Source organism: Fistularia commersonii, chromosome 31, assembly GCF_037954325.1.
Source record: "Fistularia commersonii isolate RoL2024-O1a breed Wild chromosome 31, RoL_Fcom_v1.0, whole genome shotgun sequence".
Classification (NCBI taxonomy): domain Eukaryota; kingdom Metazoa; phylum Chordata; class Actinopteri; order Syngnathiformes; family Fistulariidae; genus Fistularia; species Fistularia commersonii.
The window spans coordinates 6323978-6349104 of record NC_141314.1 but is presented as its reverse complement, the minus strand read 5'-3'; the positions used below and the strand labels follow the sequence as shown (position 1 = coordinate 6349104).

The window sequence follows — 25127 nt, the reverse complement described above, 5'->3', positions numbered from 1 at the left end:
CATCCACACACATCCCGATTTGATTTCGCAGGTTGAGATAAGCTGATTTGTTTTGGACCAACGATAAGGCAGCCGTCGCTGGCGGAGCATATCAGGGCGCCCAGAGAGCCGCTGATCTCGGAGCTGCAACAATATGATTGCAGGAAGCTGATAAGAATGGCAAGACACCACAGAGCTGGCAGGCACGCGTGGCAACTCTCTTCCCTCTAGGTCATCTGGTTGCTGAAAACCCCAGGCAGGCCTCCCTCCTACCATGAGTTCACAAGACCTCAGCCTCATGATACCAAAACTCAATTATCCTGAAGGCTGGCCTCTGAGTTAGTGAGTAGATGTTCCGCACACAAAACAGGAACTCTCACATTATCATAATTTCTTTTACCAACATTTGGACACAATGATCGATAGATTTTCGGGGGAAAGGTGCTCCCGATGGGACCATGAAACTTAACTTCATTGAGTGAATGGTTCGAAATAAACATGAAGTGACATTGAATGTCAGCTTTGGGCGGTGTAGTTGAAACATTTATTTCACATACATACCCTTGCTTTATCAAAAAAGCAAAATAGACCTTAGCGGCATGTTGTCCAGTCCTTCTCAAGGGCCATCAGATACTGCAATTACATTGAGCATACCGTAGTCACATCTATCGATACAACAACTAAACATCTGATTGGGCAGGTCGGGGAAAAAAAACAACAAATTTGACTGACAGTATATCCTATATTTGCAGGAAGCAGCGGTGCAAGTCGAACAGCATACTCTGCTGGACAAACGGTGTGATGACACAGTTTGTAAACCACACGTTGCATCGGCATTTAGTTCTGTAGGTACTAGGAAAAAAAAACATATCGGTAAATCAATGAATGAAGTTGGCCCTACCTTTTGTCTAAGTCATCAAATTGCCCGCCATTAACCTAAATGCAAGCGTATCATGTAAGAATGGTGCAATCAAACTACATGTCACATCACTGCTTGCATGTCAGTGGTGACACATCCCATAAAGTTGGGCGGACAATTTATTGGGATATCACTGCTTTCAAATAAAACAAACTACAATATACAGACCACTTATGATGATGCCCCAACGCATCTCGACTTGATGTTGTTGCACAAGAGCTCTACAACATTTGTGAAGAATAGGTAAGAGCAAAGGTCAACTGTATGGTGGCGTACTTCCTTGTGACTGTGATTGTTGCAAAGTGTGGGATACAATGTTTTTTACATGAGCATTGAAACTGTGCAATTGATAAACGGTTTGAAATTGAGGAAAGTTCAGAAAAACGGATCCCCTAAAGTTTGTCAACAGAGGCAGCGCGACCTGATCAATTATTTGATACAATGTTATTACAGGAAAAAGTTGCACGAATTATACAATTTTTTTTTTCTCACAAGCTTTTACATTAAATACAGACATTGACAGTATTGTAACTGTCACCAATTTTTTGCACAACTTTACGCAAATTTGACTCTGTTCGAATGGCTGTGCATTCTAATGACTCCCTAATGATAAAGTTTGATAAGTGTCTCACATAAAACAAAGAGGGCCTTTGGAGGTTTATGGGACTGACCTTGGGAGGCAAGCAAGACAGTTGGCTGGTAGTTTATTGGTTAATTATTACTGGTGTTAAAATACTAGGCCGCAGCCCTTTAGAGCAGAGACACTAAAATAGTGGCGTTTCAGCTATAAAAGCTCTGGCAAGGAGTGTATGCCCCTGTTCCCTGTTCTTATCTAATCTGCTGAATGTCAATTCAATAACACAACCTGTTATTTCCCCGGATGGCAATGATGCGGGGCCAGCAGCCACGGGGCCGAGGGGGAAGGAGCCCACACAAAGTTACGCTGCAGAACTTCTGGAGCGCAAAGAGGCCAATGTGCTGAGATCATGTGCACTTTGAGTTTCAGTCATAATGCATAATGTGAGCTGACTATGAGCAAAGGGATGTTCCTCCTCCTGAAGGGAGAGAAAATGACCCTCTTGTCTTTGATCTGCGCTTTTGTCCCATACCTAAAGCATAACATCAAGCCTGACGGAGAAAACCATAACACACTTGGTTTGGAACAACTACAAAAAGACGTAAGGCAGAACCTCAACCGACCATGAGCAACCTTTGACATGACAGATACTACCACGGTCAGCTTTCCTGTTCTTCTAAAAGGCCTTTCTTCTGCATATACCTTATCATTTAGTCACTTTGTCATTTGAAGCATGAATTACTTCAAATAAGTATATGGGCTCAGACAGTTAGGCAACCATCTGCATTTTGTATCGCTACTGACAATATACGTTTGCCATCATTAGCGTCATTAATTTCCCACAATTGAAGTATCCAACCACAGTCCATAAACAAACCATCATCCAACGGACAAGAAACTTGGAAACTGGGCCTTGAACTGTTTCCACTTGAGTGGTAAAAGATTGATACTATGGGATCAAGGCGGAATTTACCATCTGAGCCTGCTGCATCTCCCGATCACTTAATTTGGGCTATGCTGAAGCCATCAGGGTTTCCATTTCAGTTTTACTGCATTACAACATCTTTATTAAATCTCGAGTCAGTCTTCAGCAGTGTCCGGCTGTAATGCGAGCAGCAACAAACATCCTTATCAACGTATGGCCAACAATAACAATATGGCGGTGGTTATATAAAGGAAATTTTTCTGAAACCTTCGGTCTCCAGTAAAACAGTTAGTCCGATGTGTAGGAGATGAAAACATTTCAGAAACTACTGGCAAAGATGCAGCGCAAGTGCCTAAATACCCCTTGTCTGCATTTTAAGTCGGAATGGCTGAGTACATAGAGTGAATCTATTTTCACCTTTTATTTCAAGGCACGCTGTTACATGCAACAATTTTATGCTGGGTTGAAAAGAAAGCAATAAAAAAACGTTAAAAAGGGAAAACATACCGAGACTAAGTGGTTTGGCTGCAACGGTGCAAATTGAGGGGTAAATGAAAACGCGGCTGGTTTAACCTAATTCTCAATGTCATTTTACCTCAAGTTGCATCATTCACTGCTGTTTTTGTTCAGCGTGTATCTGCTAACAATCAAGGGGTTTCCTTCGTTAGCCGCTGGAGGTTCAAGCTACGAGAGATGAGCGACTGTTGAGATTTGCATCGGCAGGGTCAGACAAACGGCGACTGCCAGTGAATGTTGCAGCTGTTACATCTCCCGACATAAACTTGTCTTGCTGACATGTTGAGCATTTAAACATCGCAAGGTAAAATAAACTTTGCGCGCTTGTATTCAGGGATCATTTTGTCGTCCGAGCGACCTACCCGGCCACGGCAGATTTGTTTAGCTCGTGTCTCATAAACTGTCGATTCAAATTCTGAAAATACACTTTTTATATGCACTCAAGTCTAAACCCCTAAATTTTTCTCTTCAAATGACACTTTGAACATGTAAACCGTTTTAACTTCTGCAGGTGCTGTGAGTCTGAAAACCTCCTGAGAAACGGGGATTCAGCCGCGGGAAATTTTTCGCCCAGTGTGCGCCGAATTAACGAAGCCTTCCGCAACTTCACATCCCGTTTTGTTTAAAAAAACTGCGCTTCGGTTCAGGAGGGAGAGAAATGTTTAGAGCTCCTTCCATTATATAGAGGAGATGTGAAGCTCTGAAAAACGCGACTGAAGTTTCAATCGGACTTCACATCTGGAGCATTTCTACCCGGCAACATGGGCTATTGTATTCGCTTTCCATGGACCCCCAACACTCTTTAATGACAGTAGACCTGGTTGCTTTCTATGGATCAATTATCTCAGTCTCTATCAATGACAAAGAGTAGCTCATTGAGGTCAGCCCTGCCTGAAGGCCCAGACATACACCAGGATTCTATTGTAAGGAAAAAGGCACGTGTGTTGCACACAAACCTGCACAATAAAACTGGCTTTATTCAGACCCCCCTTTCAAAACCCAAAGATGCAAGACAATTAAATCTGACCATGCAGACATGTTGGGGTACTCTCAATGACATTTAGCATCACAAAGACATACAGCTTGAAAACAAAAGGGGCCTGTAGCCATGTGTGAAATGCGGGAAAAATAAATTCTTAGCTTCTGTGACAGTTACACCCGACTCAAATTCTAATGAGCCTTTGTTGCCACCCCTGAAAAACAATCCGAACATCTTTTTAGCGAACAAAACAAAATCGTAAAAGCGAGGAGCACGTCAGGGGTGACTCATTGAAATGAATGTGTCACCCCTGGCAAAACAGGCTAGGCTATGAGCGTGTTGCAAAATATGATCGCCAGAACCAAGAGTTTTGAGGATAAATGGTCTTGGGGAAGGCCTTTCTGGGAACTTACTTTGAAAGGGGTCAAAGGGTGCATTAACGTTACAGCGGACCGCATCTAAAGTCTTGACGAAGAATGCCGGGACTGCAGCTGCTGCGTGCCGGCAAATACACCAGCTCCCAATTCAATAAATATGTGCATTTTCATTCTGCCCACTATAAAAATGAAAAGGAAATTAGAGAAGGGGGAGATTTGGGGTATACAGGACATAGTGGAATTTCAGACCACAACCCCCCAACTCAGCCTTCACTGTAAAAACCCTGCATATCTTTCCATTATTTAGGTTTAACTCATTATTGATCAAATTGACTTGCCCTCTCACCTCTTCATGCAAGAGTTCCTGCTTGTTAACTTATCCGCTGCCTATGACTGCTGCCGGGGCTCAGGGTGCAGTGGAAGATACAAGTCAACGTGCATCCGCCCACATGGAAAATGTTAAAATATCGATGTGAGACAAGCCGGGAGGGGAAATAATGACCCTTCCACAATGGATTACAATGTTTAGTAAATCTCTGCTGGCTCCCTTCGCTTCATAACCATAGGGGTCCACACTGAGGAAGCATTACAAATAAACACAGGCGTGACTTCTTTCAGCAGAGAGCAGACCTCGGGAGTCCATTAGGGCGTCTGTATTGATATGGATTGGCAACAAGTATTTCCTCAGTTTACAAAAGTGTGTTATTTCAAGCTGGACAGAGAAACAAAACTCCATACAACTTGTTGCAGTTGGCAAAAAAAAAAAATTAAATTAGCAGAAGGGGTTGTTCCCCACCTTTTTAGGTGACAACGATTAACAGTGTTTTTAAAAAAGTCAAATTGTATCCAGGAATTTGACATGAAGTGTGCTAGTTTGTGGTTTAGAAGTTAAAGCACTTTAAAAAAAAAAGTCATTTCCACTTGGTCGTCACTAACTTAAAACCGGGCTAGCTAGCTTAAAAAGTTCCACTAGCTTAAAGTTTCACTGAAGACCACCGGCGGACTCCTTCCACCGTGGACCGCCTGGTTGCCCGAACACACATTTTTTTAAAGGGAAACATACAACGACTTATCTTCAAGGAAAATAATAATAATAAAAAAACACTCACCGTTGACTCCTTTGTGGGGGACATCGTTGACATTGAAGCCCTTGGAGCTGTAGGCGGCGCGGACCTCGTTGCAGTTCTTCGACTGCCTCGGCTCGGACACGGCGAACGCGCAGCCCGCACACAGGAGCACCAGCAGCGGCAGAGTCTTCATGGTGCGTCGGCTTCAAACTAATAGTAAAAAAATATATATACAAAACTAAAAGAACCCCGAAGGAGGAATTGGAGAGTTGCGGAAGGGGAGAACCGTTAACTCGGGGTGTTGTAAAAGCGAGGAGAAAGTTTCAGCGGCTCCCACGCCCGCGCTGGTTTCTTCCGACCGAGAGGCAGCGTCATTCACGGCCGCTCCGAGGCCGCCGCTCGCCGGGCTACGATGGTGGGGGAACCGTGGTGGGGAACGGTGGAAAAAGGAGTAAAAATAATGAGGAAGAAGTAATGGGAAAAAGTCCTGAGAAGTCCGCTTGAAAACTTCGAGGGGTGGGAGAGAAAAGTTCCAGACCCGAAAAGATAAAAAAAAAAGTTTAGAAAATGTGTAAAAAAAAAAAAAAGTTTCCGATCGGAGACGAGTCTCGGAACTAGGCTTTCGCTTCTCGGCTCCGGCGGCAACGCGAACCAGAGAAAACCTCAGATTTCCCCCTCACTCTTCTTTGCTTTTCTTTTCCTCCCAGACGTGTTACTTTTTTTTCCCTTTTTTCCTCTCTCTTCTTCTTTTTCTTCTGCAGGGGCAGGACGCTGGACCGATCTCGCAGCCTTTTCTGGGATCCAGATGCGAGCAGAGAGCCCCGGCGGACACCCAGGAGCGAGCGTTAAGTTCCGGGGGGGACAAAGAACCTGGAAGCGAGGAACACCAGGGGTGGAGCGATGGAGGAGCATGGAGGAACACGGAGGAACATGGAGGAGCAGGCACTCCCAGCCCCCGCTGCTCCCGAACCCGTGCTTCCAAGACTAGAGTTGCCTCCAGTCTTGGAAAAATCAGGACTGGAGTAGAGAGAAGATGGAGCTCCCTTATCGCCTGGCCACAATGAGAAGAGAAGCTCAGATAACCCAAAATGCCTGAAATGCAGCAAATGTCCTCCCTCTGGGTGCAGGCCCACACATGACCTGACCTTTTTTATCTGTTTTATAGCAGGAGTGGCAGATACAGCATTCCTCCGGCCAAGGAGATCCTTTACTGTCATTGCACATTTCTGCACAGCGGATCTTAGTTTGGTGGCTTTGCGCTGCAGCACAAGGGGGCACGAAAAACAAAGCGCACATAGTAATAAATAAGATATTAATATTGCACTACATCGCAGCAGATTGAAGGAAATAGGACACAAGACTGTTTATTGTCATTGCACATTTCTGTAAATCCAATCTCATTTTGATGTCTTTTACTTCAGCACGAGTGTGCCTAAGAGCCAAGTGCACATAACAATAAATAGGATATAAATGTCGCACTATATAGCGGAGCAAAGTGATGGAACGTCTCTGAATGCAAATGTAAAGCGCAAATGATTGTTTCTAAAATGCTAAATTTATTTCAGGAAAAACTGTCCCCGGGTGGGGGGTAGGGTGGAGCTTGTTCGAGCACGCCGTTTCAGTTTAGCACTTTATAAGTCCCTGGTTTGCTTCGAAATCCCCCAATTAAACCCTGGCTAGTGTTCCAGTAACCATGGAGGCAAAACGACTGTCCGTTTACGTGTGCAAACTCACGTCAGGCCTCATCCTGTCAGCAGTAGGGTGCTCTCGGCCCCGCCGTCTGCATTCAAAGCGAAACCGATGTGTTTTCAAATCCGGTAAACAGGGCGCCTGAGGCGTACCGACGTGGAAGATATTAATAGATTTATGAAATTATCAAAATACAGATCGCGGCATGCTTGAAACGGAGCGTAAAAATAAGCGGGAGCCAGAGCGAAATGTAACATATGCATTCGCCGAGGCCTTCGGAAATGTACGGGAATGTTGCGTTCAGACTGTGCTCTTGGGCGAATCCCGGCATATTCGCCATCGACATTTGTCTCCGTCTCTCTCCAGGATGTCATCTGTTCGACAGATCCTTCATATCTTCCATACCCCGATCCCCCGTTTCCTGGGAATAGCTTCTCGCGTCTCCCCTTGTCGTTGCAGCTGCAAGTGGTGTCGAGGCTGTCACTCGTAAGAATTAATGTATTCGAACCCCATTTTGTTTTGTTTTTTTTACCGCGACTCTGCTAATGTGCAGATCGGCTGCCAATCAAACAGCTTTGACATGTAACTGGCACCTACTGTAATCTCACACTCATAAATGCTTATTTTGTAACGAGAAGGTTTGTTTTATCTGCGACCGCGCCTCCGACCCTTACCCCCTCCAGCTTGTCAAAAGTGCCCAGAACTATCTTGAAAAGCTTGATAAAGGAAAGGCTAGTGAAGAGATATCGACACAACATACAACTCAAATCTTCAAAACTCCCCACGTGTTATCGTCCACCAGCCACTTCTTCCATGCAGGCATAATCTATGTACACCCAGCTCAATAAGGAGCTGTAATTTCTCCCAGAGCACAAATTGCAGTGTGCAGTATTGTGCTTCAAGAAAGTCCCTTAATTAAAAGAAAAAGTCATAATAAAACTTTCTACCCCCTGTGTTTGAACATGCCTGGACTTGTGGGGTGCTTATGTGTCTGCCTATCCATCGGTTTGGGGGGGGGGGGGGTTAGCACTCACCCAAATGACATTCCTCCTTTTGTGTCCACATTCCTCAGGCGGCTCCATGCATTCTGTGCGACTGCGATTGCTGCAGGGAGAGCCAGGGGTTGCTGAGGAGCAGGAGGAGGATGCTGGAGCCGTACGCCTGGGAGAGCGTGGGCCTGTTGCTCTTCTTAATAGGCTAACAAAAGGTACGAAAATGCTCCAGCGCCATGGTAATTAGACATGAATGAACCCCGAGCAACGTGACATATCGCGAGCATTTCTTTCTGGCAGGGGGAATTCCAACATCCAGCTCTGCTCAAATTGGACCGGACTGCAAATCCCGTACACCCCCGAGCACCTGAATTATAATGCTAGTTTGATTTCTATGCGGGGTTTGATGACTCCTCGGGGCCCGGAAAGGTACCTGGACGTCATTGTGCGACCATGAAATGGACTCGGAATACATATTCATGGGCGAGCGATCGCTCGGGCAGAAAATGCGACGATTCCTGACCGTCGGCCGTTCCCCAGTGTTCCTGCTGACTAACATCAAATTGACCTTTCACTCTCATAATGTGCGCTGTTTCAACATTGCCCCAATATTACCCTATGAAAACATGAGAACTCTGCATTTCAATGGGCCCATTTGCCCTTTCTCTAGCCTCGCATTAGCATTCAGAGTGTCACCCCCACCCCCCCCACCCCCATTCCGGGCTAGCTGCTGTTCTCTCAGCAGCCGGCGTTTGCTCATCTCCTGCTAATCAGCCTCTCTTTTCCATCTTAAAGCCGCAATCCAGCCTGCGAGTGAAAAGCACAGCTGGATACCAATGGCATTTTTATCAGGATCTGGGCAGGAGCGGGTGTGTGGGTGTGAAAAGTTGCGGCGCAGCGGTGGGCTAAGGGCACACAGAGAGGATTTTGAAGTGCGTTTGCCGTGACGGACGTGTTGCGTGCAGACACCCCCCCCCCCCCCCCCCCCCCCCCCCCCCCCCGAGTGATTTGCCCTGTTAGGAAAATTGACAAGCCTTAAAGATGGAGGCGAAACACAAACAGTTTGAGCTAATGAACCTCTTCTCGCTGTTTAACCTTTGGGTGTGTGTCTGTTACCTGATTAAGGTGGAACTGACGGGGAGGGGGGGGGGCTTTGTTATCTGCTGACAAATAACGGGAAACACACCCGGCTGGCACGCCGCTTTTGTGGATTTCCAGACGGCCGGGTCCAGACTCACGTAAACGGGATGATTCACGGTGAGCTTTGAAGCTGACAAGCGCACCGAGCACTTGTATCGTTGCCTGCGTCGGATCCGTAACATCTGCGGCGTCCGGGTTCTCCGCTCTTTTAATTTGTCTCACCTAGAGGGAACACCCGAAATCTTTCATCTTCAGCTCCGATTTGAGCTCATCGTTCCTGCGCTTTTCGTTGTTTGGCTGCACCTTTGATACGGAACCCTACATTTCTTCTCCTTCATCCTTCAGCCCCGCAACAGCGTCTTGTTTGGTCGATCAAATGTATCTTATCATTTACTCAAAAAGGAAGGGAAAAACCTCATTTAAAACCTTAATGTCGTCCACGGTGGATATTCTTTCATTCATCCTGGGGCTTATCCCAGCTGTCATAAGGCAAGAGGACAGGTTAATCACCACATGTAGGCCAAATTCACCCTCTCATTCACACATCACATGGAGCCATATAACCGTTCATCCACCCCATAACACATCATCTAGAAAATTCAACAAAATTCGCCCCCGGCCAGAGCGTGAACACATTAGGGACGAGCAAGTGTTATTTAAAATCGTTTCCGTGAAAGTTTCAGTCCATGCGTTTCCAGTTGGAGAACGATGTCCATCGAGCCGCAACTCGAAGGCAAACCATTCGCCACTGTGTTGTTGATACACTGGGACGTCTGTTGAGTTTGTGGAGTGAAGAGGACTGAGTCCATCAGAGGGACAGCACATGATAGATATTCTGGAGATAAAGTGAAATGGTTTGGATGTGGACGGGGGAGGGATGGCGAAGATCTGGGTGTCAGGATGCGGACGCTGGAGGTCCAGAAGAAGACCAGAGAGGAGGTTTATGGCTGGAAGGAGATGATTGGCTATGGAGACCCCTGAAGGGAACAGCCCTTCAGTTGCAGGGAATTAAAAAAAAGTGTATTAAAACACACCGCGGGGGCACAGTGGTCAGGGCTTCTGCTTCACAGCAAGACTCGAGTGTGAATTCTCCATGTTTCTCCTCCAGGCTCTCCTGTTTCTTCCAGCACCGGAGACTAAATTGTCCAGAATGACACGGTGCATGGTTATATGTCTCTATTGGATTTATGTGCGCTATGTAAAGAACTTGTCCGTTAATTTATTTTTGTTTTTATCCTGTATGTACATACTCTGAGCCGGGAGCTGTCATTGCAAAAGGACTGTGCCTGCACCATGACAATTAAAAATCTTGATTCTTGATGAGTGGCTTCCAGTCCAGGGTGAAACCCCGCACTGACAGCGCAGAATAAGCAATGTAAATAATGAATGAATGAATAAAACACACAGCAACATAAACCGGCTTCAAAGGGCGCGACGAGATGTAAAAACCCCTCCGATGAAACCAAGAAAACAGAATAAGAGCGGGGATTTCCCATGTGGGTTCCACCGCCTGTCAGCAGAATTCTGTTTCTAAAAATCCTGGACGTGCAGTCGTCACTTTCCGAATTTTAAGTCCGGCGGATAACTCTGCGATTGTTAGGAAGCCTTTCAAGACAAGGACAAAACCCCCGGACTTTGACACCGGCGGTCCGACACAGTAACCCCACATTTGGTGGTGACGTGTCAGATCCGGACTTGTTTTGAGAAGGACGTCTGTGTCTCTGCGATGGAAATACCTTGACCCGACCTCATGTGTGTCAGCCCTTAAACCGGGGGAAAGTCAGCAACCAAGGGAACTCCAAAATGCAAGGCGCGTAACCAGCGCGCAGCCGGCGGTACGGAGGACTATCCCCGCAGTCTGCTGTGGCGCCGCCACAAAAGGCCGCAGCTTCTTTCCACGCCAAAAGTCACACTTCACAACGCGGGATCAAACGTTTTTGACGTTTAATCAGAGACGTACCGACGCAGAGCCGAGTTACCGGAGCGTCCTAAAAGTCGCAATCCGTCCGAAACCTTTCAGTGTGCTTGTTTCCTATTCTGGTACTTTTAACAATGGCAAGATGTGTCTGGAAACTCAACGAGGTGCGGACAAAAACACAGCCGCCGCTTTGGAAGTCTTTTCAATGTCGGGACTAAAGGCCTGGCAGCGCAACCGCTGTTGGCAGCCGTTGGCTGAGCTGCACGGCTACCCGTTGCCCCTGTATGTCCAGGACGGGTCAAACGGACGGGACAAATGTTCTCCCGGGATTGATAAAAGCTCCGAGCCACTTTTTGAGAACGTAAATCAGAGCGGGGTGTATTTACTGAGAACATGTCCACCACTTAGACAAAGAATGTTATGTTTGTTTTGGCACGATTCCGTTTGACATTTTGGGCTCGGGGAGACGGCTTCGTGTCGCTGCCGCCGTCGGGGCCCGAGTCCGAGGGGACTGATGAGACGCAGATGTTAAAAGTCAGAATTCAGTTGCGCGGCTTTTACGAACGTGTGGTTTGCACTTACGCCTCGCAGCCAGGAGGTCCCTGGTTTGGGGGAGTGTCTGTGTGAAGTCTCCATGTTCTCCCCGTGTCTGCGTGGGGGGTCTCCGGGTTACCCTGAAGTGTGCGAGCGAGTGAATGTTTAAACGTCTCTGGATGACACGTGACAAGAAAAGTGAAGGGTTTGTTTGTCTCTACGACGTGTCAACGAGAGGGTGAATAGTTACATTTCTCTGACTGAGAGTGAGCGGATGTCCAAATGAGAGGGTGAACAATCGAGTCGACTTGAGGTCCGAATGAGTGAGTGAACGTCGCTTGTCTATTTTGTGACTTCCGAATGAGAAGGTGAACGTCGTCTCTATATGATGTGCCAAGAAATGGTTGTGTGTCTCCGTATGAGGTGTGAATGGTTGTCTGTACATGACGTGTGAATCACTGAATGGTTGCGTGTCTCTATAAGAGGATGAACCCGGTCCAGAGTGAACCCGCTTCTCGCCCAGTGACTGCACCTTCACCTGAGCGCAGGTGAAGTGGAAAAGTTTGGATAATGAATGAATGAATCCAGACTACATTCCTTTGGTTAGCTTACCGTATCATCACAATTTAGCGGGACATTGTGTTTGTGCTGATTTTGCGCCAGCGGTTACTCGTCTACCTGAATGCAAAGCAAGTCAGCGGTAAACCCGTCTTCGGATAGAAAAGCGAAGACAAAACGCAACGGATAAAAACAGACTCCTGGTTTAATAAGTATCGACGAATAAGACGGGCCACACACAGGAATGTAGGCAAATGCACTTGGACCTAACATTTGAATCAATATACACACGCTATTTTACATATTTACATTTCATAGAACTCCCCGCTGTACCCACCATGCAAAAGAATAAGATGTAAATCTGCGGCGAGGTCTCACAGTCCGGGCAGTCCTCTCCATCTTGTCTTCCGCGTGAGAAACGCAAACGCAGCAACGAAGTTTTGTAAACATGGCACCAACACGAGAAACCTAAAAAACACGCATATGTACAGTTTTCACGCTGACATCGAGGCTCGTGATCTCACCGCAGCTCTTTTACCACCTTCGTCAAAAAAGGGGAATCGAGACTGGAAAAAAAAAAAAAACAAATGATAAAAAATCGAAAAAGTGGAAACACTTGATTTTTCACGTGATCGAGTCTGAAACAGTGTTGCTCTAACTAGGACACCGATAATGAGTGTAACAGGTGACGGGGAAGAGACTGATTTCAGGAGGATACGTTAAGTTGCAGCGCCTCATAATAACGTTGTTTTCGTAACGGGCCTGGATGAGGTTCGAGGCGCTCCGTCTTCTCCTGCCATCTCCTGCTGGGGTTCAATCTGCAAGGACGGGGGGCACTTTAACCAGGTTCTCTCCTGCGGGCTAATGACAACGGTCTAGATGTCGGAGTGGACCCGGACGGAGGGGGTCGGGGGTCTCGGGTACGACGGTGTGCTTAAATGTGTTTCTTGAGAACATCTACGTCGAGATATAAACAGAGCAGTCCGGTCAAGTTCGCGCTCGCCGTGATTTGCACCCGGCTTCACGTCTCCTGCCGCGAAAGGAGTTCCTATCGGGTCCTAAGGGAAGGAAGTGAGGTTGGAGGGGCGGAGGGTAGGAGGGAGGCGTGCCTGCAAAGGGGCAGGTGGTCAGTGGTGCACGAGCAGGAAGGAAACCAGGGTCACCAGCGGTGTCAGGACCAGGTAGCTCCTCCGCAGCGGGGCTGCAGGCGAGGAGGCCCCCCCCGCCCCCGCCGTGGCCAGCCGGGGGGTCAGAAGCTGCTCCTGAAAGGTGAAGTCGTCCATCGCCAGGTTATCGGCGAGGTCTGCCAGACGGAGACGGGGAGTCGGGGGAGATGGATGGGAAGATAGCGAGAGGAGGCGAAAGAATGAAAAATATGGGAGAAGCAGGAAAGAGGATGGAGGCAATTAGAACAAACATTGTCACAAAAGCTGAAAAACATGTGTGGTATGTCTGCGCGATGTCTCTCACAGCTGTGAAAACAATGTTACACGGGGAGTCGGAGAAACCCAAGAAATCCATTTCACCAGATGTCACGTATTATTGTAAAAGACAAACGCTGCATCACGGGGACGTATATTCCAGCGGCAGTGACTGCCGAGATGTGAATTAAAGCGGTAACGTAGCCCGCAAAACACCGCTTCCGGGCTCGGCCTCAGCCGGCAGTCATGTTAGATGTTCTGGAGGCCGACACGTTTTACAAATTGCTTTCCGGGCGAAGAGGATATCAAAAAGGCGGGTGGGGGTGGTGGTGCAAGGATGGGGCCACGTCCGACAGATGCGGAGTCGAACGAAAAGTAATAAATCCCGGCAGCGAGAACGCCTCCGCTCCCTCTCCGCATCTGACCTCTGGACGCTCAGTTGTTGACAGGATTCAAGAGGAAACCGCACCTTCAACAGGTGCAGTCAGGCATATAAAATGATCCTGTTGACGTTTATTCGCTATTTATACCGCATCTCCTGCGCGGGGCCTGCATTTAGGGCACGTTCACGAGTCCGAATGATTCAGCGTCTCAGATGAATCCCCTGCATGCTTCTGGACTTTGGGAGGAGAAAGGCCTCCGGTCGGAAACCTCGCAGCTGAGACCAGGAAGCGCTAACAACTGCCGCTGTAGGAAAAACAGCGAAATCACCTGCAAGCACATTAAACTTCTGCAAGTGTCAATGCAACATATTAACTGTGTTTGAATAAACCTTATTTGAGCTCATCTTGTAAATGCAGGAGGTCATTTTAGATGATATTTTTCTGCAGCAAGTGAAAGCCCAGGTGTACAAGTCATGCTAACGAAGCTTATTATCAAACATTATCAGAAAAGGAACTATCACAGAATAAAGATGAAATTGCTCCTTTTCGGACATTCGAGGCGTCGGGAGCCCTCTCTGCTCCCAGAATCCAAACCCCGGTGAAATGAAGCTAGCGTGTCTGCGTGCGGGAGTGTGTTCTCCTGAAAACAAACCCCGATTTGTGATTTACCAGAGGAGCGTGAATGGAGCTGTTTGGTAACAAACAGTGTCGGCGCCGGGGCCGAAGACGGCCTCGGTTACCGGGTTTTTTTTTTTTTTCCACCAGTTTGAAAATCCGATGAGCGCTCCCACATACATCACCCCCCCCGCCCCCGCCTCCGCCCCCAAGTTGCTTCTGTATTCCCCTCCCTTCGCCTCCATCTGTTTCGCAGTGACTTCATGGTCACCTGCCGCTGTGCACCGACGCAGACCGCCTTGCCGCTCAGCATCCACAGCTGTTCGGCTGACACTCAGCAGACCTCTCACCTCCCCCCACGCCTCCGAAGAGTTTCTGTATATCTGTCTAACACGCAACCCAAATAAGAGGACTAACTTATGACTCGGGCGGAGGGATATCAATAATAAAGGGGCGCTATCGCTAGGAACGCCAGCTATGACCGTCTCCTGTCGAGCTGGATGCGGTGAACCTCTCCAGACACACACACTTGTGCATTTCTGACATGCCTTTCCCCACACACATGCACACACACACACACACACACACACTAACAAGCACAAAGCATGACATCTGTGCTCATAAAATAGGCCCAAATTGAATTAGCCGTCTCATCTGATACGCACACTGTCCTCCAGAGTGGGAGTTCTCCAGCGGGAGGAAGTCGCTGATCTCCACCACCGTGTGATCAGAGAGAGCAGCGAGGAGTCTGACTAATGCTTTGCACTCCCCTGCTTGAATACAAAAGGTTGGGGGGGTGAAAGCGGGGGGATTGGGGGGGTTCGGGTGCGGTGCTGTGGTGCTCCCAGGCCCTGCGCTGCTAAACAGAGGAAGGAGGCAAATAAATAAACCTCCGCAGCGCCAAACTGCATCCCTCATGAATTTCTCAACAATCACGACATCTCTTGAACGCCGGCCAGCGGGGCAATTAACTTTTCTTTTTTTTTTTTTTTTTGTGCTCTCCCGTGTCCTCCGACATGGCGGCGGGCAGACATTCTTCGGAGGCTCTGAAAGAACGATTTGTCACTGTCGACGGCGGCGCACTGTACGGCCGAGCCAATTAAGCTCAAGGTGCAATTCGATACAGCTTTTATATACACTCCGGATAAGAGAAAGGGCGGCGGGGGGGGGGGGGGGGGGGGGGGGGGGGGGGGAGCGGGGCTGGGGGTTCTGCATTTGCCTGTTTGTGCGTGCACGGCTGAGTCGGGTGTTTTTGAAAAAAAAGAAACGGGACATAAAGTGCAAAGAGCATTGTGTCGCTCAGCTTTACTGCAAAAGTAATGCGAGTGTGTGAAGCGAAGAAAGTCTGCGGCTTTGGGGGGGGAGGGAGGGGGGGATCCTTCAAACGGCATCGATGCTGGGGTGTGTGTGTGTGTGTCTTTCTTACTAGTTTAAACAGTTTGACATGAGCGACACCACAGAGGGTCCTTGTTCTGCAGGCTTTAAAAACAACCCCATTGGGACTGAGCACCGTGCAAAGTTAAAATCCAAAACACCCCCGCGTTGGGTCGGCGCTAATAATATTCCAGTATAATTAGTCGTGAACACCTGTGCCTGCATGCCGGTTCACAAAGGGTGAAATAGAAAAAAAAAAAGGCGGTGGCTTCGTTTCCGCTCGACGGTGAAGAGCTCAATCGGCGAACGACGCAGTTCCACAGAGAGTCCCGGGAAGCGCTGTTGCTCAAATGCGACCAGAGGAGCCAAAAAAAAAGAAGAAGACTTTGAAATTTTCACATTTTCACTCCTCCTCCAACGCCAGCGTCTTTGTCATCGTGCACAACTTGGAAGCGAAGGCCGAACTCTGCACCGCCCTCTGGTGGATGTGTCGCTTAGCAACCACAGCGACGTAAGGCACGCGCGGTGACGTTCGACCACGTTTGAACCGGAGTCCAGGGATGCAATGATACCGAGGAGTGACGTCGAGCCGTGGCCTCTCGTGGCTTAGGTTTCCAGCCCTGTGTGTGTGTGTGAGTGTGTGAGGTTATAGCTACATGCAAATGGGTAGACAAGGACTCCGTCATGGACTTGAGCTACAATTCCCTTGGAGGAGAACACACACGAGTAAATACAGACGCTGCGGTTTCAGAAAGGAAGGCGGGGGCGCAGATGCTTGTCGGGATCAGTCTCGTAGGTCAAACAGTGGCCGGGGAGTGTGTGCAGCGGCGTATAGGGTGGATGTGTGTGTTGCATGTGAAGAGAAGGGGAAACGACCTTTTGCCGTTTGAGAGTTTTCACAACAAAAAGCGCTACAATCGTGCGGAGCGGCCCGGGTTTTCCGGGTGACGGTTACACGTCCGGGGGAACGGATTCGCCCCTTCTTGAGGGAACGTTAGCGGCCAGCGGAGGCGTTATCCCGGCCCCGCCGGCGAAGGCGCACCTCCACGGCCCGGCGAGGCTTATTCAGCACATGTGTGCTCAGCACAAAGGCTTCACCGGGTTAGATAAGCGTGCGGAATTTTAAGTCTCCAAACACAGGTGCTTCTTATGAAAGCGCTGAGACGGTCAGGATCGCTGGCAGACGCCGCGTCCACATAGCACGTCTGAGCCCATCGGGGGGGGAGGGGGGTTAGTGCGCGGATTCATCAGCTTAAAGAGATATTATGCTTTTGCAAAGGTAAGGCGAAATATTTTATCAGGCCGTCTCATCTGAGCGGATTCGGGTATCGCGCTCAGCAGAAATTTCGGGGGGAAGTTGAGAGGGCGGCGACCCTCCGGCCGCAAACCCATCATGAGAACGACGCCGCTGTAAAAACACCGTCCGCCAGATTGATCGACGGGTACTATCCGGTAAGGAGCGTTTATCGGACCCCGCTCGCGCTCTTTCGCTCCGTAACCCCACCTACCCGGCGCAACGGCGATCGGAAAAAGCTTGGAAGCGTCGGAGGGAGCGGAGCGGGATGCCTCCGTCCGTGGAATGTGACCATCTGCCTCCACACCCACAGGCTGACCACAGGGGCCTTTGGAGAGACGGGGAATGTCGGGCCAACACAAACGGGACGCCCAGAGGAGGCCCTGCCTCGGGCCTTCGCAGTAGTGCTCCTTTCTGAGTGGCTCGGCCCCCCCTGCCCTCGCAGCGCTCACTGTTATTCCAGGAGGGGGGGTGCGGGGGGATGCGGGGTGGACTCCCGCGCCGAGAGCAAAGGTGCAGGACCAGGAGTCCGGATATGATGTGAACGCCTGTCAAAGAGAGGAACCGGCGCTCCGAGATGAGCCGACGAGCGTCAATCGACCAGTCGGTGTCGCCGGGGGCGATGAAATCCGATTCGCTGAAATGTGTCGGCGAGCTCCTCTCACGTGGAAGCATCTTGGGATCCCGGGGGCAGAACACCTTCTCTTTGTTTAAGAGCGGGCTAAAAAAAAAACTTTTTGAGGAAGTTAGCGTTAGCCTAGCTGCTAGTTAGGCGGCCATAGGTGTCCCTTATGAGAAGTATCCCCTCTCTCTGCACGCGCAGCAACTTCATCCCTCGGTTCTCTCATTGGTCAGGTTCCCGCGGCACTTGATCTTCTGCAGCATCTCGCCAGGCGTCCACCATTGCTGCTTCTTTGTGAATATTAAAGCTGTTATTGTATCATTTCAGCTAATAGCACGTAGCTGTTAGAATGAAGTCATTGCCGCTTCCCGACCCTCCGACCGTTCGAGGCAGAAGGACACCCACGTTGAGCTGGGATCCATCCCAGCCAGCTATTTCCTCGCCGCCGTCTCCGAGTGCTCGCTCCCAGGGGAAAGCTGGGTTTGTGTAGATCATCTAAAAGAGTGCGGTTCAGACCTGCTCGGCATGGAAAGTGTCATCGGACAACTGGGTTGGGAATTTGGCGTTGTATGAATAAAATATGACTGGACAAACTTGAGTTACAGTGAGAGCTCTAAGAAGAAGAAGAAGAAGAAGAAGAAGAAGATGAAGAAGAAGCGAGTTAAATTAAATCTCGATCCAGACGCGTAAATTCAGGCGGAGAATTCCTCGCCGCGATGCGAGGGCGGAGTGTGTGAGCGATCGGGCGAAGTTTAAAAAAACCATAACAAATCAAACGCACAAAGACCCGATTCTGCACGCCGAGGGCGGGGAGGGGGAGGTTTCCGCGGGCTTACAGAGAAGACCTGTGGCCTCGACCGAGGGTCAGAGGTTCACCGCAAGCGTGGATTCCGGCCACTTCTGCACAATGGCTGCCCTTATCAGGGTGAGAGTGAGATAGAAGGGCCGGAGCCCGACGTGCACGGCGGAGATGATGAAGACCGGCGGGTCAGCGTTCGTCCAGCGGGACGCATTTTTGGGATCTTGACTTTATCTTCTAAAAATGAGCGAAGTTGACATCCCACACGGATCTGTTTACACGTCTCCTTCCTTCGGCGAGGGTCTCCGGAGAGCGCGCCGACGACCCAGGCGCTTCCGAACGCTTTTTTTTTTTGGCAGTCGGCCTGCGGTTTCTCCGCAGCGACAGCGGGACTCCCCGCGGGGCTTGCGGCTCTGCGGAGCGCGGGGTTTCTGGGACGTCGCTCCGCCGCAGAGGGGTTAACAAGGAGAAAAGCCGATCAACCCGGACGCGGAGCTGCCGGAGACGCAAAATGGCCGCGAGCGGCGGGCCCCGAGAATGGGCCCGCTGTGCGCGGAGTGTTTGTGGACTGCGGCCGAGCTGATGGACACGACCCAGGAGCGGGCCTGGAATCAATTTAGTGTGTCCAAAACTGCCGGCGAATGTAAATAAAGCTCTTGAGCAAACAAACGCTTTTCCGAGAGGCACACACAAACACAGAAAAAATGCAAGAGCCTAGAAAATGAATCAAATGCCAGCCCCCTCCACCCGCCTCCTGCGGACGATGAGAACCCGTCAGGTCTGCAGCGGCTGTTTCCACAGAAATTAAACCGGGGGCTCTTTTTACCGGCTTCTGGCTAATCTTCAGGGTTTTTTCCCCCTGGAAGGACTTGAGAAGGCGGCGTGGCAGAGGACCAGCAGCCGGAGGGGAACTTCATCCCCGCGCTCACCTCGCCGCGGCGGGGACAAGCGCGGGGACGAGAGTACGTCACGCCGGCTCGCTTGTTTACACAGATGGCGGCGAGATCCGTCACCCTTGTGTACGGCGAGGAGGACGAGGCCTCCGAGAGGGAAGGGGTTGAAGAACGTCTGATAACGTCCAGTGTGTTGCGCGTTATTAACCTCTCCACACCCCATAAAAAGAAATGATCTATATTGGAAAAAAAAAAAAAAGACTTTGTGCTTAAAAGGGAACGATAAATAATGTTGAAACGTCAGCGGGATGACGTGGCGGTCGGCCCGGGACGGGGCGGCGTGCGTCGGGAGGAATGTCTGCAGCCTCGGCCGGCCGGCCTGACGTACGGCGCCGCCTCTTTGATCTGCTCGCCGTCGAGACGAAGCATAAATCAGGACGGAGCTCCTCCATGGCATCGCTGAACAGCACCGAGGAGCTCCGGGGGGGGGGACAGATATGATCCATTTAATCCGACCCAAAGGGCTTTTTAATTGTTGTATTTAAATGTTATTGTGATTTCCGGAGCTGGTTGGACCTCTCTGCCTCCCTGCTTGGAGCCCCTCAGGGCTTTTTTCACTGAATGCTCGGATGTCTCTACCTGACATGTTGATGAATGAATGAATGATGTGTAAATGAGGGGGTGAACGGTTGGTAAGTCCTAAAATGATGTGTCAATAAACGACTGAACATTTATTGTATATCTCGACATGATGCGTGACTGACAGTGTGAACGAATGAATTGTTACATATCTTTATATGATGTGTGAATAAGGGAGGGAATGAAAGGGTGAATGCTTATTTGTCTCCATATGATGTGTGAATGATGAATGAATAGTTGTAGGTCTCTCAATAACATGTGAGTGAGTGAACGCTTTAATGCCTCTATATAAGAATAAGAATAACTTTATTTATCCCGAAGGAAATTATTGTGCCAGAGTTCTAAGAAAAATATTACAATAATAAATAATAGTAGAGAATTGTATAACCAGTTAAAAAAAAAAGAGAAAAAGGGAGAATAAGAAATACAAATAAACTATAAAATGTCTTAAGGTCTTGAGTCGCAAGTTAAAGATAAGGAGTGCACAGAAGTATGAAAAAAATATTGCACATATAGCACACATGTACATGTTATGAAATATTGCACAATTATGAACATATAGAGATATAGATAAATAATTACAATTAACAGTGAGTGGGTGAGTTTTCTTTTTTTTTTTTTAAGGTTTTAAGATTTTAAGATTCCCCGCGGCTAAAGGGAGAGGAATTAAATAGTCTGATAGCCTCAGGTAGGAAAGACCTCCTGTGGCGTGTGAATGAGAGAGTAAACTGTTGTATGTCTATATGTTGTGTGAATGAGAGGGTGAAATATGTCTATTTCTATCCCACTGGGATGGACGCGTCCAGGGCGACCCACGCCTTTTTGCCAAATCGCTGGGATGGGCTCTCGCACCCCGACAACCCACAGCGAAGAATAAACAGCAAAATGAATGAATGAATGAATGAAATAAAGCAACACACCACCACTGAAATGAACCACCAGTGATACCAATAATGGCTGTTCATAATAAATTCAAACTGAATTAAGATCATTTTTTCTCTCACGCATCTGTCCAATGGATTCCCCTGGAGGAAGTGTGCCGGGGAGAGGGAAGTCCGGGTCACCCCGCTCCCCCCGAGACCCCCCCCAGAAGACGGACGGACGGATGGACGGTTACAAACACTGAGTATGAATGGAGTGATCCCGATCCCGCGGCGCTAACGCCGACAGCGTCTGGAACACGGACCGCTTTGCCGGAGACATGTGGTCGAACGCCTCTGCGGAGCACCGGCGCCGTGTGACTCACCTATCAGGTGCCGGGGTCAGGGGTCACAGCTGCGGCCGATTAACATGCCGCGCTCTCAAACTGGCAGCGCGTACGGGCGTCGCTGCCGCCCACATGCAAAGTAAAGAATGTCCAGGTTCCCCCGGCGGATTAGCCCCGCAGAGTTATCAAAGGTGTTTTGTCTCTTTTCTCCACATTCTTTCATCACCTTCTTCTCCTTTCTACTCGCCCTTTTTGTTCCAGCCTCTCAAATTTGTAGCAGACGTGGAAGGTGAGCCCGGGGCGGCCCCGTCGCCGTAAGCCGCATGTTTTGCATGACGAGAATATTTCCAGGTTGCATATTTTCGCTAACCCGCTGGTAAAGAGAGAAAGACCCCATCTCGGCGGCGACCCGTCATCTCACAAGAGGTCTATTCACACGGAAGCCGGTCCGGCTCCGCTCTGGGGCTTCCAGGCCGGCCAGAGTTTGGAGCGCTGGACGTAAAACTCCGCTTTTTTAAAGCGACATCGTCGTGGATCGATTCCTGCCTTCTCTGCAGATGTTTCGCGCCGAATCCGGGAGGTTGTTTTTCAAAAAAATGGGCTTCGGCGCAAATTCGAAGTGACAGGAGGGGGCGGGAGAGCTGACCCGGGGAATGAAGAGGGGCTTTCAGATGGTTGCCTGTCACAGAGGCGGCGCAGTGTAAGGCCACGTTTGCACGGCGGCGCAGAAGGTGAGCGTGGAGAAAGAAGAAGTGACAGGGCGCCATGTCGACATTTCCTGCCGATTCCTGTGCCTTTTCGGAAGGCAGTACCGCCGGCAGCCTGCGGGGGCAGTGCGGAGCAAGGAAAAAAATGCGGGCAAGGAAAAAAATGAAAAAAAGTAACTTTGCGATGTGATTTTTGCTTCAAAATTTGAAAACAAAATGATTTTTTGATGAAACGATGTCTAGTGATAAAAGAATCTTTTCTTATTTCTATAAAAAACACAAAAAGGATAGCAAAAAAAAAAACTGGCAAAATTAAAAAGATTGATTTAATAACCAGAATAGCCACCATTAGCCTTGTAAACATTATACCTCCGCTTATACATGCTTCCGATCAACTTTCTAAAAAAAATTCTGGTAGCAAGATTTTCTATTACTTTTAGGGTGTAACTTCATCAATTCTTTTTGAATATTCATTCTTAATATTAATTCGTCATGTATTTTTTAGAGGAGCACTTCAAGGTTTACCTCCTTTACACTAAAACACAAAGGAAAAATTTGGACTTAGTGTAACTTCTAGGTAAATTTTTTTCTGTTCCAGCCCCTTAGGCCGTATGTGGCCCCTAAACCAAAATCAGTTTGACACCCCTGAAGTAGAGTATCCCATTCTGAATATCAATCCATCTTATTCTATATGTGTGTGTATATAAAGATATATATATATATATATATATATGTGTGTGTGTGTGTATATATCGCATACACCCACTTGTATATACAATATATTTACAAAAACACTAACAGTCTACTGACTGTAGATATCCACATGTATATACAATAAATGTTAGAAAAGTTCTCCTATCTATTAACTACATACACCCACGTGTATCTGTATGGATACAAAGATAGCTTTTTATTTATTAATTGTATAAACCAAGATGTATATACAGTATATAAAAAAATATAATTACTACATATTAACTCTATGTGCCCGCATGTATATACAGTATATACAAAAATCCCTTTCTATTTAACTATTAACTGGATATAGATATATTTATAGTCCATAAAAACACTTCCTATATCTATATATTACTGTATATAACCAAATGCAGCTTTGTTAATTGAGCTTTATAAAATAGCTTATATCACCACATGTATATACAGTATACACCACAACTCACTTACTATCAATCTACTGATGAAATGCATAGAGCCACATGAATATGCAATATATATGCAAAACTCACTTTCTATCATCTACCTATCCATATGTACACACACAGTATGTTTATGTGGTATATATATAAAAATGGCTTTCTATATATGTATTGTATATACCCATATACCCTATATAACTATATATACACCCACATTTATAGAGCATAAATACAAAAATCCATTTTTATTTACCTGTCAACCATATATACCACATGTATATGTAGTATATACACAAATAGTGCACTTTCATCTTAAAATTTTCACCACCCCTTTTTCAAAAAGCCACAATAACCTGCCACACACATCAAACACACACATCAAACACACGCGCACACACACACACATACACACACACACCAGACGAAAAGAGTAAAAAGAGCATAGAATAGTTAATAATTAGCCTCCGACTTGAGGTGACTGACTGCGGTGACTGCTGGGCCTCTGTGTGTGTGTGTCCATGTGTGTGTGTGTGTGTGTGTGTGAGGATCAGCTGACGCCACTGTGCTATTTTAACAGTCGACTTACATCTCGTTGCGTTGGGAAACAAAGTCAAAGGAGAAACCAAGTTTTTTTTTTTTCCTACCAGCGTGGGCCGGAACCCAGGGATTATCTAATCTCCCATCAGCTGACGGTTCACGGCGGAGCTCCTTCTCCATCCGCCGGTCCCACGTCCCAAATTACAACAGCGACTCGTACGTCATCATAGAGGCCGGGGCAGAGAGTGATTTGGGAGTGTGTTGTGCCCAGCTGTTAGTCAGTGTGTGTGTGCGTGTGTGTGTGTGTGAGAGGGGGGGTCTCTGTCCTGGAATAGCTCTCCTGGCCTGGAATCCTACAGGGAATGTGTGGCTGGAGCTTCAGTTAGTCTATGTGTGTGTGTGTGTGTGTGTGTGTGTGTGTGTGTGTGTGTTTGCGGCATTACTGATTGGCGGGATGTGTTGAGAGCAGGCGAGGACGAATCGGTGATTACGCGTCTATGACCTCTCTGACAGCGCGTGTGTGTGTGTGTGTGTGTGTGTTAGCATGTGTGTGTGTGTGTTTTACTTTGAGATATCAGATCCTCCTCATCCATCCCAGCCTGGTCGACCTTTGAATCCGAGTCGCCATGTTTGACCAAAACCGAGGCTGAAGGTCGTGCGTTCTGCTGGGTCATCACGGGCTATCAGCCGCTATCGGAGTGTGTGCCAATAAACACGTGGGGGAGGGGGAGGGGGGGGGGGTTCTCCAAGGTCTGCAAACAGTGTGTGTGTGTTCGTGTGTGTCGGCGCACATTGAAAGTACGTGTAATGTAATTATTCACAAAACAGATTAAAGGGGGAATTTGATGGAAGACGGCGGGGAGAAAAAGGGCAGAGCGGAGCCGAGCGGGAGCCTGGAAGGCAGGGCGGCGGGCTCTCACGGCCGAGCCGGCTGGAGGCGGCGGCCCCGCAGGATTCCTGTCCTAACCCCGGGTTCCTGCTCCCGCTCCCTGTCCGGCGAACCCAAATCTCTGCCACAACATCCCCGACAGCAGGGCTACTCCCAGCGCCGTGTTTGCTCAGCTGTTCCGGCTTCGCGTCCGTGAGTCCGGCCTCCTCGTCCGCGCTCTCAGCTTGTTTTCTCCCTTTTTTTCTTGTTTGGTTTCTTTTCCTGAAAACAGCTCACCGCCTCATTTGTTCTCTGTTTGGCTACCAGAGAGGGGTCGGCGGCGAGGAGGTCGAGGGGGACGCTACCTGGAGACGTTTCCCCCTTCTCCCGCTCATACGGCGGCGGTGTAAACAGCCTGTCGCTTGTGTTAGCGCTGCGGTC

General features: G+C 48.5%; 2 protein-coding genes across 2 annotated transcripts in view; both read right to left on the bottom strand.

Moving 5' to 3' along the window:
• Positions 1-5927, bottom strand: part of gpc4 (glypican 4) — a 29905-nt gene extending 23978 nt beyond the window's left edge. Inside the window, exon 1 of the mRNA XM_086178783.1 lies at positions 5382-5927. Coding sequence (XP_086034909.1) covers positions 5382-5532 — 151 coding nt within the window. The 5' untranslated portion in view covers positions 5533-5927. The remainder of the gene's footprint in view (positions 1-5381) is intronic.
• Positions 5928-12357: 6430 nt separating this feature from the next.
• Positions 12358-25127, bottom strand: part of gpc3 (glypican 3) — a 115950-nt gene continuing 103180 nt past the window's right edge. The window contains exon 8 of the mRNA XM_086178782.1: positions 12358-13473. Coding sequence (XP_086034908.1) covers positions 13298-13473 — 176 coding nt within the window. The 3' untranslated portion in view covers positions 12358-13297. The remainder of the gene's footprint in view (positions 13474-25127) is intronic.